This window comes from Pristis pectinata, chromosome 31 (genome assembly GCF_009764475.1).
Source record: "Pristis pectinata isolate sPriPec2 chromosome 31, sPriPec2.1.pri, whole genome shotgun sequence".
Lineage (NCBI taxonomy): Eukaryota > Metazoa > Chordata > Chondrichthyes > Rhinopristiformes > Pristidae > Pristis > Pristis pectinata.
The window spans coordinates 16,988,269-17,004,208 of record NC_067435.1 but is presented as its reverse complement, the minus strand read 5'-3'; the positions used below and the strand labels follow the sequence as shown (position 1 = coordinate 17,004,208).

Here is a 15,940-nt window from a genome sequence, read left to right as displayed (position 1 = left end):
GCCCTCATACTTTGACCACACATTTCTCTAGAACTAAGGATAATAAACTGTTGGCAAAAGCAGTGGCTACTGAGATGGAAAAATGGTCCTGACACCTGTCCCTCACTGGTGATACATGGTGGGTGCATGCTGGTTAATGGAGCACCTTAGTCTTCTTGATGTTAAAGTGAGAATCCTGGCTACAGTAGGTTTGTGCAGTGGGATCTGGTGCGGACTGATGATCCCTCCCAGTGTGTGCAAGGATGGCTGAATCATCCGCTGACTGAAGATCTGCCCTGCCGTCTCCAGTCTTCATGTGGAGCTGATGAAGGTTAACGAGCTGCCCATGGATGTCAATTCCATTCGGGAGGCTCAAGTAACCAATAGAAAGATAGGGGGCAGGATTTGGTCAATCAGACAGCTTGATTAACCCCCAGATTGGATAATGAATGGGTCTCCAGCCCACTATAAGAGAACAGCAACACTGGCCTGTTCTGATCACCTGATCCTGAACCAACTGTGACAGAGACCACCATCAGATCTGTCCCTTGACCATCTGAAAGAGAATCCCCAGCCGACTCTACTGTCCTTGAAGATGAAGGGCGTGCCATTGGTCAAGCCAAGAGCAACAAGTTGGTTGGGTCAGATGGGAGACCAGGTGAAGTCCACAATACTGGAGGTCGAGAAGTTCCATTAACTTTTCCTTTAAAACTGGCATAATGAGAAGATTCCAGAAATGCCAACATTGTTACAACCTTTAAGAAAGAAGATAAGTTGGAATATGGAAATTATCGAGGAATTATCTTGCCTTCTGCAGAAGGAGAAATCCTTGGCACCTTCTTAAACCAAATGCTTCTCCTTGGTGAGGAAATCCTGCTGGAATCTCAGGCTATCCAAGGGGATGTGACCTTCATTGTCCATCAAGTCCAGGGAAAGTGACGGAAATAAAATCAGGACTTGAATGCGGCCTACATTTACTTGACAAAGGTCTTTAAAGCCCACCAATCATAAGGCCCTCTATAAGGACCTGCCCTTCAAGACGCACTTTGGTCCCAAGACTTCTTCACACCTCGCTCCAGAAAGTTAAGCGGACATTTGGAAATGTATGGAAGCAGTATGTTCACATCAACTTGGTCGCCAGACAGTTGCCGAACCTGACAATGACATCATAAGCCCAACAACCATGTTCCAGACCCAGCAACCAAGTCACACCCAGCAACCAAATCCCTAACCTAGCAACAAAATCCTTAACTTAGCAACAAAATTCCAAACCTAACAACCGAATCCCTAACTGAGCAACCAAATCACACACAGCAATCCAATCCTGAACCTGGCAACCAAATCTCTAACCTAGCAACCAAATGCCTAATCTAGTAATGTATAACATGGGCAGCACGGTAGTGTAGCGGTTAACGCGATGCTATTACAGCGCCAGTGATCGGGGTTCGATTCCCGTCGCTGTCTGTACGGAGTTTGTACGTTCTCCCGTGTCTGCGTGGGTTTCCTCCGGGTGCTCCGGTTTCCTCCCACATTCCAAATACGTACGGGTAGGTTATTATGGGTTTAAAATGGGCAGCGCGGACTCGTTGGGCCAGAAGGGCCTGTTACTACGCTGTAAATAAAATTTTTAAAAAAATTAAAAGAACATAGAACATCCCCAGCACAATACAGGCCCTTCGGCCCTCGATGTTGTGCCGACATTTTATCCTGCTCTAATATCTATCTAACCCTTCACTCCCACATAGCCCTCCACTTCTCTATCATTCATGTGTTTATCTAAGAGTCTCTTAAATGTCCCTAATGTATCTGCCCCCGCAACCTCTGCCGGCAGTGCGTTCCACGCACCCACTACTCTCTGTATAATAAAAACTTACCCCTGACATCCCCCTTATATCTTCCTCTAATCACCTTAAAATTATACCCCCTCATATTAGCCATTTTCGCCCTGGGAAAAAGTCTCTGACTGTCCACTCGATCTATGCCTCCTATCATCTTGTACACCTCTATCAAGTCACCTCTCATCCTCCTCCTCTCCAAAGACAAAAGCCCTAGCTCGCTTAACCTATCCTCATAAGACATGCTCTCCAATCCAGGCAACATCCTGGTAAATCTCCTCTGCACCCTCTCTAAAGCTTCCACATCCTTCCTGTAATGAGGTGACCAGAACTGAACACAATACTCCAAGTGTGGTCTAACCAGAGTTCTATGGAGCTGCAACATCACCTCATGGCTCTTGAACTCAAATCCAAAACCTAGCAATGAAATCTCTAAACTCAGCAACTGGCTCCAGTCCAACCCAGTTCACCAACTAGCCACAAACACAGTTGAATCTACAAGGTGAACCCTGTAGGCATGTGTTATGAAGACCAGTGTAGCCACCAGATCCTCCTCTCCTTTATAATTTTAAATTATCTACTGACTTACCATGTGGCATGAGCAAATAGCATTCATCATTTCATCATATTTGTGCAATGCTCACACCAGGGAACTTGCATGGATCCTAGTCTTCACGTGAATTAATGGAAGTCACAATGGTTTGTTACTTTCTTGCTGTCACCAACTTTCCCTTAGTGACAGTGTAATGGCTGATTACTAATGGAGTCTAATGTAATCCCACTGGTAGGTGTAAGAGATAGTTAAAGAAAGATCTGTGCATTCAGTGTCCCAAGGTGTTCTTCTGTCGATGAGTGTAGTCAGGGAAGTGTATCCACTGTTGTAATGCTGGAGACCTGGAGGTCTATTAGTTCATGGGAACATCTATCAGCAACAATAGGACAATGAGCCAGTAATCTGCCTTCAATGATGTGGATCAAGTGATAAATATTGACTGGGAACCAGAAATGACTCCCCTGTTTTGGGGATCTCTTATGCCCACCTGGAGAGGGCCTGGAAGGGAGAGGACAGAGGGAGGGTGTCCCATTGAGGGAGGGGTCAAGGACCCGGGGTCACAGGTACAAAGTAAAGGGGAAGAAAATTAAGAGTGACAGGAAGAGAGACATTCTCACTCAGCGTATGGTCGGAATCTGGAATGCATGGCCTGCAGGCGTGTTGGAGGCGTGTTCTAGAGGGAATTGGTTAATGTTGATGGAAAGATTGTAATGGCTACAGAGAAAAGGTTGAGGAGTGGTACTGGTGAGTTGCTCTGGTAGAGAGGCAGCAAGGTCACCATTCTTTAAGATAAGATAAGATAAGCTAAGATAAGCTAAAATAAGCTAAACTAAGCTAAGCTAAGATAAGATAAGATAAGATAAGATAAGATAAGATAAGATAAGATAAGATAAGATCAGATCTTTATTAGTCACATGTACATCAAAACACACAGTGAAATACATCTTTTTGCATAGTGATTTTGAGGGGCAGCCCGCAAGTGTCGCCACGCTTCTGGCGCCAACATAGCATGCCCACAACTTCCTAACCTGTACGTCTTTGGAATGTGGGAGGAAACCCACGCAGACACGGGGAGAACGTACAAACTCTATGGCAATTAGCTGGATTGGACTTGTCCTGCTTGTGAACATTGAGCTATGTTCCACATTGATGCCAGTGTTGTAAGTGGACTGGAACAGCTCGGCTAGATAGGCAGCTAGTTCTGGAGCACAGGTCTTCTGTACCACAGCCAGGACGGTGCCTGATCTTTGCTGTAGCCAGTGTTCTCACCAATTTCTTGATATCAAGTGGAGTGAACCAAATAGGTTGGAGATGGCCTTCTGTGATGGTGGGGATCTCAGGAATTGGTCATTGGTTTATTCTTGTCACATGTACTGAGGTACAGTGAAGAACTTTGTTTTGCATACCATCCATACAGATCATTTCATCACATCAGTGCATTGAGGTAGTACAAGGGAAAAGCAATAACAGAATGCAGAATGAAGTGTTAGAGTTACAGAGAAAGTGCGGTGCAGGCAGACAATAAGGTGCAAGGTCATAACGAGGTAGATTGTGAGGTCAAGAGTCCATCTTATCGTGCTAGGGAACCATTCAATAGTCTGATAACAGTGGGATAAAAGCTGTTGTTGAGCCTAGTGGGACGTGCTTTCAGGCTTTTGCATTTTCTGCCTGATGGGAGAGGGGAGAAGAGAGAATGTCCGGGGTGGGTGGCGTCTTTGATTACATTGGCTGCTTTCCCGAGGCAGCGGGAAGTATAGACAGAGTCCATGAAGGGGAGGCTGGTTTCTGTGATGTGCCAGGCTGTGTCCACAACTCTCTGCAGTTTTCTTGGAGATCTTGGCACCAAGCCGTGAGGCATCCAAGGTAGATCATTTATTCGGCACTTTTGGTTGAGCAGGAGCTTCAGCGTTCTCCTACATTCACGGGTGGGCCCAGTCGTCACTGAAGAGGGGGATGTTCTTGGAGCCTCCTCCTCAACTGGCATCATTCACATCCAGACGTGGCCGAACTGCAGAGCTTTGACTTGCTCCGTGGGTTGTGAGATGTTAGCTCTGTCTGCTGTGTGCTGTTCTTGCTGTTTAGCTCATATGTTATCCCGCCCTGCAGGCACCCCAGCTTGTCTCCTGATCGTTAGGTGTGCCCTTTGCAGCTCTTCTGCACTCCACTTTGAACCAGGGTTGATCTCCTGGCTCGTCAGTGATGCCAGATGTTCCAGGCCAGAAGGTTACTGATAGCGGTGGTGTTCATCTCTGCTGCTGCTGATGGTCCACAGCAGAAAACCTGAGACGTAAAGAGCAGATGGTGGTTGGAGAGAGCACAGGAAGCCCAGCGCCTCACCAACAGCCAGGGTCCTTCAGTTACCCATGCCCCCATCCCACCAAGAACCAAGAACAGAGGTGAACTTACCAAGGACTGAGACGCAGTCATCATCTGCTTAAAGGAGCACTGTGAATTCCTGCTCAACCATGATGCTGTCCTTGACATGAGCACCCTTGACTCTATCCCAGAGCAGCCTGTACAGTCCAGCCTTGCTGATTGACAAGATTGAAAAGGCCATACTCCTACTAAACGGAAACAAGGCCTCGGGAGTAGACGGTGTCCCTGCTGAAGTTCTAAAATTTGGCGGCAAGGAACTTCAGTCCTGATCATCAGTCTCATTGCCCCCATCTGGGAAGTTCTGGGTACACCAGGGGACTGTATCAAGAAAGGAGAGAAGTCCAGCTGTGGGAACTACACGGGGGTCTCCCTGTCGTCCAACACAGGGAAAATGATTGCCAGGGTCCTTTGCAACCACCTCCCCCCAGTAGCTAAAGAGCCGCTCCCCAAATGTTCCTGAACATGGAGGAGCACCTATTCATCAGCAGATTAAATTCCTGGGCGTTAATGTATCAGCTGACCTGTCCTGGGCCCAGCACATAGATGCAATCACAAGGAAAGCACGCCAGCGTCTTTACTTTCTCAGAAGGTTAAGGAGGTTCGGCGTGTCACCGAATATCCTAACAAACTTCTATAGGTGCTCTGTTGAAAGTATCCGGACTTGGTTGCTTCACAGTCTGGGATGGCATTTCAAATGTGCAGGAACGTAAGAAGCTGCAGAGAGGAGTGGACTCTGCCCAATACATCACGGGCACATCCCTCCCCACCATCGGTAGTAACTACATCAGGCGCTGTCTCAAGAAGGCAACATCTATCATCAAAGATCCCCACCATCCGGGCCATGCCATCTTCTCGCAGCTACCATCGAGCAGGAGGTACAGGAGCCTGAAGTCCCACACCACCAGGTTCAGGAACGGCTACTTCCCTTCGACCAATCGGTTCTTGAACCAACCTGCACTACCCTAATCACTGCAGTTTACCAACACTACGACCACTCTGATCACCTTGCACTAAAATGGACTTCCTTTTTTGTTCTAATTGTGTTTCTTTTTTCTCGTAAAATTTGTGTATAATTTATGTTTATTTTATGTTTTGCTTGTGGATGCTGCTTATCTGATGCTATGTGCCTGTGATACTGCTGCAAGGAAGTTTTTCATTGCACCTGTGCACACATGGACTTGTGCATAGGACAATAAACTTGTCTTTGACTTTGAGGAAAGATGTTGCATTGTAATCAGAAGACTCATTCCCATGTTTGATGTGACGCTGTGAAACTTCATGGGGTTAAGGTTGTTATGTAGAAGATGCTCCTGTTCATGACTATAGTTGGGATGATTCATAGCCAGAATCCAGAAATTCTTTGGCACTGCCCTGGAACGTTTCTTGGATACCATTTGTTTGTACTACCCACTCAGCATTCAGTGCACCCATTCAACACCACAATCCTCAGTACTCCCTGGGACAAGAAACAACAAAGATCCTCTGGATTGTATTTTTCCCAAAGACAATAAGTTCTAGTGAACGGTCTGCATTTGAGGATTGCTGCTTGGAATACAACCAACTTCAACAGTTCTGCTCATTGCCCACACCCTGTAACTCACCTTCTTTTTTAAGAGACCGTGTCTCACTGTGTTGACCGGGCTGCGCTGCAACGTCTATTCACGGGCGCGATCCGACTACTGATGGGCACGGGGGCTTTGACCTGCTCCGTTTCCGATCTAGGCCGATTCACCTCTCTTTTACACAACCTGGTGAGGCCGTACTCCTCTGGAGACACCATATCAATGCCCAACTTAGTGAGGACACCCACTCGGCACAGCCTGCAGCAGCCCAGAACTCCCGGCCTCAAGCGATCCGACAGCCTCCGCCTCCGAGCAGCCGGATTACAGGCGCGCGCCCGGCGTAACTCACCTTTATAGATCTATCAAACACCTCTATCTCCCCGCTATAGAGAAATTTCACACCTGTGTCATATTGCCACAGGGATATCCAATATCCACACATGACTGTCGCAGAGACACCTGTATCCCACCATCACAGAAGATATCCAATACATGATCCCAGCTGTGGTAGAGATATTAATTAATTCCAGGAGCATTAACTGTGGCTCACTTGGTCGCACCCTGCCCCCTGAATCGGGAAGTTTTTCCACTTCAGAGAACTGAGCACAAAAATTGAGGCTGCCACTCACCTCCACTATTGAGGGAGCGTTGCACTTTTGGACGTCTCATCTCTCAGGAGATGTTAAGCTGAAGCCTGTCTTCTCTCTCAGGTGTACTGTATCAGAGCAGAATTGGCTTCAGGGCATTTGCCAGCCAGCGGAATAGGACACATGACTCACAGCTAACAACCTATTGCTTAGCAAAGTCAATTTCCTCAGTAAACAGAGTCTGTTTATAGAGCAGAGAAGACAGACTCCAGCAGTTGTCCATTAAATGCCGGGTAACTTCACTAAAAAATAACAGTGAGTGGAGGATAGTGACGTATAGATTTTGTGCATAAAATCAATCATTTACTTACATTCATTCAATGGGTGTGGGCTTCGCAGGCTGAGTCAACGTTTGATTGCCTGTCACTAGTTGCCCTTGAGACGGTGGTGGTGAGGCTGCCTTCTTGAACCACAGCAGTCATTGAGGTGTGGGTACACCCACGATGCTGTTAGGGAGAGAGTTCCAGGATTTGGACCCGGTTACAGTGAAGGAACGGCAATATTTTTCCAAGTCAGGATGGTGTGTGGCCTGGAGGGCAACTTCCAGTGGGTGGTGTTCCATTGTCCTACCAGCTGGGAGAGCTGGTGGGTTTGGAAGGTGCTACCGAAGGATTCGTGGTGAGTTTGCTGCAGTGCGTCCTGCAGGTGGTACAAACTGCTGCTACTGTGAGTCGGTGGTGGAGCGAGTGAACGGTTATGGATGGGGTGCCTATTGAGTGGGCTGCTCTGTCCTGTGTGGCGTCGAGCTTCTTGAGTGTTGTTGAAACTGCACTCACCCAGGCAAGTGGAGAGTGGTCCATCACACTCCTGACTTGGGCCCTGTAGATGGACAGGCTTTGGGGAGTTAGGAGGTGAGATACTCACCACAGGATTCCCAGCCTCTGACCTGCTCTTGTAGCCACATTGTGTACGTGGTTACTTCAGTTCAGTTTCTGGTCAATGGTAAGCCCCCCAGACCATTGTGGGGGATTCAGTGATGGGAATGCCATTGAACGTCAGGGGGTGATGGCCGGATTTTCTCCTGTTGGATATCGTCATTGTCTGGCACTTGTGTGGCTCAAATGTCACCTATCAGCCCAGGGCGGGTAGTCCAGGATTGTCCAGGTTTTGCTGCATTTGGATGTGGACTACTTCATTATCTGAGGAGTTGTGAATGGTGTGAACCTTGTGCAGTTATCAGGGAACATCCCTACCTCTGACCTTACGATGGAAGGAAGGTCATTGATGAAGCAATTGAAGAGGGTTGGGCCTCAGGGCATTACCCTGAGGAACTCCTGCAGAGACCTCCTGTGGCTTCAGGTAGTCTATGGCATTATTGCTATCTTGATCCTTCAAAGACCGGCAGGGAGTTATTTCCAGTATGCTGGTTGTTTCAGTCAACACTGCTAAAAGAACATGATCACATTGCTGTCTGTGGGAGCTTGCTGCTTGCAAACTGGATAAGATTTTCCTGCGTTACAACAGTGATAATACTTCAAAAGTACCGTAGAATACTTCGATGCATCGTAAAAGGATCTTGACAGGTGTATGATTGTGCCTTTCCTCCTACTATACCCCCTTGTCAAAGAGACATTCAACACAATATGTTACGGCACAGGTTCACGCAGCAGGAATGTGATGTGGCAAAGTATTAAAAAAATCTCACGGCTCTCAAAATAGATTCAGAGAGTTTGCCAAGGAATGCAATTAAATGAACAGATAATGGCTTTGGTGTACAGAAAGGGGAAGGAGACGGGTTATTATTCCAAGTGTTGCACTGTCAAAAGTGTTCATAGAACCCGATAGTTTCAGTGCTTACTTCAGGTCTGCACCCACTGTTTATGGGTTGGTCAGATTGTAACAGCCAAAACTGGCAGCAGAATGGATGGTTCACAGTGCATGTCCCGTACCCTGCAACACAGGATAATTGGAGACAGTGTGCAATGCTTGTTAGTATTTACATGATTGCAGTACTCCTTACCTCTCAGGTAATCGCGCATTCTGTTGTCCAGCTGTGCAGAGAAGTTCAAACCCATCGCCGTCAGCTGAGAGGATCCAGTCTGAGAGAGGGGAAGCAAAATGACAATCACCAGACACGCTTCCCTTGCTGATTCTAAGTCAACCCAGCTGGTGCTGCTCTGCCTGACAGGGTGGGGCAACCAGTATCATTCACTGTAACCTGTCATCATGACTAAGCTCATGAATATGTAAAAGAGTCTCACATTACACACTAATAGCAACAACGAGACAATCATTCAGGCTATGTTCTCTTGGAGGTATTTACCTCCCTTCCCTCTGGGTCTTTAAATATTGTAACATTGGACATGAAATTAATTTCCTTGCCAACTGTTGGTCTCCATGTCACTCCTGCTGATGCAGCCTCGTGCTGTATTTTCATCCGTTGCATGTACCTCTGATCCTGGATGTGATCTGGTGCTGTACCCCCGCTCATTCCCTGCACCCACCCTTTTGATCATTTTCTTCCCAGCATTGGTACCACTCAGTTACTTTCTGGTTGTGTTCTTACAACCGCAGTCCAACAGGTCTTGCCAGTTACTGACCAACACTGTCTGCTTAGTCACTGTCCATCACTGTAGTCTTTTCCACTGTGTGGTACCACACTCTCACTCACAGACCGGCACTGTAACCCTGCTCGCCGTTGGACTACAGGTCACTAAGTGGTGATGTTCTTTCCGCCATCGTCAGGGCATTGAGTATAGGAGCTGGGACATTATGTTGCAGTTGTATAAGTCGTTGGTGAGGCTGCACTTGGAGTACCGTGTACAGTTTTGGTCACCCTGCTGTGAAACTGGAAAGAGTGCAGAAAAGATTTACGAGGATGTTGCCAGGACTCGAGGGCCTGAGTTACAGGGAGAGGTTGGCCAGGCTGGGTCTTTATCCCTTGAAACGCAGGAGAATGAGGGGCGACCTTACAGAAGTGATAAAAATAATGAGAGGCAGAGATAAGGTGGACGGTAACAGTCTTTTCCCCAGGGTAGGGGAGTCCAAATCTAGGGGGGCAGAGGTTTAGGGTGAGAGAGGAAAGATTTAAAAGGGACCTGAGGGGCAACTTTTTCACTAGTGGGCGGTGAGTGTATGGAACGAGCTGCCAGAGGAAGTGGGTGAGGCAGGTACAACAGTGTCATTTAAGAAGTACTTGGATGGGTATATCAAGGGGTGGGGCTTGGAGGGATACGCAGGAAATTGGGACTAGCTGGGTGGGCACCATAGACTGGTTGGGCTGAAGGGCCTGTATCCATGCTGCATTGCTCTATGACTCATTATCTGACATACTCCTGCTAATTCCTGACTACTAGTCAGCTGTACCCATTGCCTGGCGTTAATCTTCCAGCAAGTGTCTTACACTCTAAAGTTTCAAAAATTGAGGAGTGATCAAGTTAATGGAGGAAAGAAAGCGAAGCAGACCACTGTGGAATGTATGTGTGTTATTTTGGGAGATCTTATAAATAAGTTTAATAAGTTACAGCCACAAATTTCCAAACAGGTTAATGACAGAGCGTCTGTAATGGAGACCAGGAATATGTGGTGAATATTCTTGGCTACAACATATTCAGGAGATGCATGGAGGAGGAAAGGCAGGAGTTGGCTGGAGGAGGGGCGGCAGTATTAATGATGGGTATCGTTGTGGTCCTACAGAGGGGCAATGTGCTAGAAAGTTTGGATACAATATTCTTTGTTTGATTAATGTTTACTGTAGACCTTCAAATAGCTAAAAGGAGGCAGAGGAACAAATCTGTTGGAAACTGTCAGTGAAATGGGAAAATAATAGCAGTGATAGTGTGGGAGTGTAATAATCTTCTCATCAACTGAGGGAGAAGCAGAGAAGAAACGAACTAGAAGGATGATGGATTCCTGAGACAGATAATAAATCAAGAATATTCATAACTTGTGTCTGCCCAACTAGATTGAAAGCAGTGTTGCTTCTTATTCCGGGGACTGCAGTAGGACAAACAGAGTGTGATTCGGTGGGAGGAATAATTGTGATGATGGATAGAATTACATTCAAAGTAGTAATAGAAGGGACATTAAAAAAATCGAAGATACCAACTGGAAGAGGACCAAATTCAGTGACTTGAAGAAGGATTCAGAAGGAGTGAACCAGGACAAATGTTGCCCTGGAAACAGTACAGAATAAAGAGGAGGAGGAGGAGAAATGCCTCGTTCCTCTTCCACTGTTCAACAAGATCCTGGCTGATCTCTCACCTCAGAGCCATTTTGCAGCACTAATCCCATATTTCTTGATTCCTTTCATATCTAAAAATCTATGATGTCTGTTTGAATATACTCAGAGAATGAACCGCTGCAGCCCAGTTACTTAGAAAATTCCAAAAATTCTTAACCCTCTGGTGAAGAAATTCCTTCTCATCTCTGTCCTGAATAGCTGACACCCTACACTGAGACTGTGATCCATCACTGGGACAGCCCACCCAGGGCAAACATCAACTCTTCATCGACCTTGTCAACTCCTTCAGAATTTTGTACATTTCAATGAGATCACCTCTCAGTCTTCTAAACCTGAGAGAGTTTTGGCCCAATCTGCTTAACCTCTCCTCACAGGAATCAATCAACTGGATCTTCACCGCACTCCCTCTATCGCAAGTATATCCCTCTGCCACCTGTACACAATATTCCAGATGCAGTCTCGTAAGGGTCCTATACATGTGGAGAAAGATGTATCTAATCCTATACTCAAACCCACTTGCAATAAATGCTGGCATTCCCTTTATCTTCCTGATTGGTAGCTGTACACTCACGTTCTCTTTCAGTAATTTATGTAAAAGGATGTACAGGTTTCTGTAAACGTCAACACCTTTCAACCCCTTGTCACTTAGAAACTACTCCACCTCCTGTTTTTCAGTGTGGATGACCTCACGTTCCACCTGTTACATCGTTGCCCATTCACTTAGCTTGTTTCTCCTCCCCGAAGCCTCTCTGCACCCTTCTCACGGCGCACACCGTCTCCTAGTTTTGTATCGTCTTTGCAGGCAGATTTGGGGGTGACTTGATTCCACTTGTGGGTTTTAGGTGAGGTGGGAACACGGAAAGCACAGACTCTGTATGGATGGTGTGTGAGACGCCTGACGGAGTGGGAGGGTGGCTACTTTGTGAGGCGATGTGCTTCTTCTGCCTCTTACGTGGGGCTTCTGTGTGCTCGCAATGCACGGACTCACGGTTCTCAATAACATTCTTCTCCCCTGTGAGGCGTCAGGGACCAAGGATTGGCAGGAGTCGGTGGGGAAGTTGTATTTTCTCAAGGAGGCTTTGAGAACATCTTTGAATCATTTCCTCTGAACACGTAGTGATCTTTTTCCTTGACCAAGTTTGGAATAAGGGGCATTGGATTCTGGTGTCAGGCATGCAAACGACCTGGCCTGTACAACATAACCAACCGAGTATAACCAAGGTCTCGAGGCAATGGTTGGCCTTCAAGATAATTCCCACTGCCACCAGGTTCTTGAACCAACCTGAAAAACCCTAACACTATCTTGGACTATAGTTCTTTTTTTTTCTCTCAGCTTGTGCTAATGTTGTTATGTCTACTTTGTTGTGAAGGTTATGTATAGTTTACGTTAACTCAATCTTAAAGGGGAGCAGCTGGAAGTCGTGGTCCACATCCGTACCAATGACACAGGCAGGAAGGGTGACCAGATCCTGCAAAATGAGTTCAGGGAGTTAGGTGCTAAGTTAAAAGACAGGACCTCCATCCAGGGTGGCGATCTCAGGACTGCTACCTGTGCCATGTGCTAGTGAGGCAAGAATTAGGAAGATGGTGCAGTTTAACACGTGGCTAAGGAGCTGGTGCAGGAGGGAGGGCTTCAGATTTTTGGATCATTGGGCTCTCTTCCAGGGCAGGTGGGACCTGCACAAACGGGACGGTTTGCACCTGAACTGGAGGGGGACCAATACCCTTGTGGGAAGGTTTACGAGTGCTGCTCGGGTGGGGGGGGGGTGTTTAAACTAGAGTTGCAGGGGGGTGGGAACCAGACAGCAAGCGGAGAGGCTGTGGGGAAAGTAGATGTTAAGACTACAAGCAGAGACAGAAATCAACAGGTTGATGAGCACAGTGGGACTGATGTTCTGAGGTGCGTCTATTTCAATGCGAGGAGTATTGTAGGTAAGGCAGATGAACTTAGAGCATGGATCCGTACGTGGAATTATGATGTTGTAGCCATTAGTGAGACTTGGTTGCAGGAGGGACAGGACTGGCAGCTCAATGTTCCAGGGTTCCGATGTTTTAGACATGATAGAGGGGGAGGGGGGGCATTACTCATCAGGGAAAATGTCACAGCAGTGCTCAGAGAGGACATACTAGAGGATTCGTCTACTGAAGCAATGTGGGTAGAACTGAGGAATAAGAAAGGGTTGACCACATTAATGGGACTATTATAAATCTCCCAATAGTCAGAGGAATAAGAGGAACAAATTTGTAGAAAGATAACAGAGGGTTGCAAGAAAAATAAGGTTGTGATAGTAGGTGATTTTAACTTTCCACATATTGAATGGGATTCCCATACTGTGAAAAGATTGGATGGGATCAAGTTTGTCAAATGTGTTCAGGAAAGTTTTCTTAATCAATACAAAGAGGTCCCAACTAGAGAGAGCGCGATACCGGATCTCCTCTTAGGGAATGGGATAGGGCAGGTGACAGAAGTGAGTGTAGGGGAACACTTTAGATCTAGTGATCATAATTCCGTTAGTTTCAAGATAATTATGGAGAAGGATAGGAATGGTCCTTGGGTTAAGATTCTAAATTTAAGTAAGGCCAAATTTTGATGGCATCTGAAGGGATCTGCCAGGTGTGGATTGGGATTGGCTGTTTTCCGGCAAAGAGATGCTTGGTAAGTGGGAGGCTTTCCAAAGTGAAAATATTGAGAGTACAGAATATGTATGGTCCTGTTAGAATAAAAGGTTGAGGGATATTGAGGCCCTGGTAAAGAAAAAGGAGGTGCATATCAGGTATAGGCAGTTAGGATCAAATGAGGTGTTTGAGGAGTATAAGAAATGCAAGAGAACACTTCAGAGAGAAATCAGGAGGGCAAAAAGAGGACACGAGGTTACTCTCACAGATGGTGAAAGAGAACCCCAAGGATTTCTATAGCTGCAGTATATTAAGAGCAAAAGGGCAGCAAGGGACAAAATCAGTTCTCTTGAAGATCAGCATGGTCATCTATGTATGGAGCCAAAAGAGATGAGGCAGATCTTAAATGAACTTTTTGCATCCATATTTACTCTGGGGAGAGACACAGAGACTCTGAGGCAAAAGAGTAGTGAGGTAATGGACCATATCCAGATTACGGAAGAGGAGGTGCTGGCTCTCTTGAGGTGAATGAAGGTGGATAAATCCCCGGGGCCTGACAAGGTGTCCCCTTGGACCTTGTGGGAGGCTGGTGCAGAAATTGCAGGGGTCCTGGCAGAGATATTTGAAACGTCCTTAGCCACAGGTGAGGTGCCAGAGGACTGGAGGATAGCTAATGTTCCGTTGTTCAAGGAAGTGCATGGTAGGTCATGTTTAACCAATCTTATGGAGTTTTCGAGGAGGTTAGCAAGAAGAGGGATGGCAGTGGACGTTGTCTACGTGGACTTTAGCAAGGCCTTTGACAAAGTCCCACATGGGAGGCTGGTCCAGAAGGTTAAGTCGCTTGGCATTCAGGATGAAGTAGCCGATTGGATTCAACATTGGCTTAGTGGCAGACGCCAGAGAGTGGTAGTAGATGGTTCTCTCTCGGACTGGAAGCCTGTGACTAGTGATGTGCCACAAGAATCGGTGCTGGGCCCGTTGTGTTTATCATCTATATTAATGATTTAGCTGACAATATGGTAAACCTAATCAGCAAATTTGCAGATGACATCAAGATTGGGGTGTAGTGGACAGCGAGGAAGACTATCAAAGCTTGCTAAGTGATTTTGACCAGCTAGGAAAATGGGCTGAAAATGGCTGATGGAATTTAATGCAGGCAAGTGTGAGGTGATGCACTTTGGGAGGACAAACCAGGGTAAGACTTGCATGGTAGGGCTCTGAGGTGCAGTAGAATAAAGGGACCTGGGAATACATATTCATAGTTCCTGGAAAGTGGTGTCACAGGTAAATAGAGTCGTAACAAGAGCTTTTGGAACTTTGGCCTTCATAAATCAGGGCATTGAGTTGTACAGGACGTTGGTGGGGCCGAATTTAGAGTATTGTGTGCAGTTCTGGTCACCTACTTATGGGAAAGATATCAATAAGCTTGAAAGAGTGTAGAGAAAATTTACAAGGATGTTGCTAGGACTTGAGGATCTGAGTTATAGGGAAAGGTTGAATAGGTTAGGACTTTATTCCCTGGAGCGCAGGACAATCTTATAGAGGTATACAAAATCATGAGGGGTATAGACAGGGTGAATGCATGCAGGCTTTTTCCCCTAAGATTGGGTGAGACTAGAACTAGAGGTCATAGGTTTGGGTTGAAAGGTGAAAAGGGAATCTGAGGGGAAACGCCTTCACTCAGAGGGTGGTGTGAGTGTGGATCGAGCTGCCAGCGGAAGTTGTGGATGTAGGTTCAATTGTTTGGATAGGTACATGGATGGGAGCGGTTTGGAGGGATATGGTCCAGGTGCAGGTAGATGGGACTAAGCAGAAGATTAGGTCAGCATGGATTAGATGGGCCAAAGGGTCTGTTTCTGTGCTGTGGTGCTCTATGACTCTATGTTTGCCATGTTTGTAATGTACAGTGCTGCTGCTGCAGAAAGCTAATTTTCATGGCCTTTATACCCTGAGTATGTGTGCCCATGACAATAAACTTGATGCATTTTCAGTAGGAGGGCATCAATGCCAGACCATCTTGAATAATACAGTGCTAAACAGAATAGAGACTAATAGAACACAGCAAGGAGGTTTAGGGCAAATGGCAGGTAGAGAACACAGAGGCTGGACAGGGTGGGACTATTTTCCCTGGAGTGTAGAAGGCTGAGGGGTGACTTTGTAGAGGTACATAAAATCATGAGGGGTATAAT

General features: G+C 46.5%; 1 protein-coding gene across 2 annotated transcripts in view; it reads right to left on the bottom strand.

Moving 5' to 3' along the window:
- The window catches only part of LOC127585031 (protein Niban 1-like), a 55,223-nt gene extending 46,171 nt beyond the window's left edge, over positions 1-9,052 (bottom strand). For both annotated transcript variants that reach the window (XM_052042155.1, XM_052042156.1), the window contains exon 1: positions 8,913-9,052. In XM_052042155.1, the coding sequence (XP_051898115.1) occupies positions 8,913-8,967 (55 nt within the window). In that variant the 5' untranslated portion in view covers positions 8,968-9,052. The remainder of the gene's footprint in view (positions 1-8,912) is intronic.
- Positions 9,053-15,940: the final 6,888 nt, after the last annotated feature.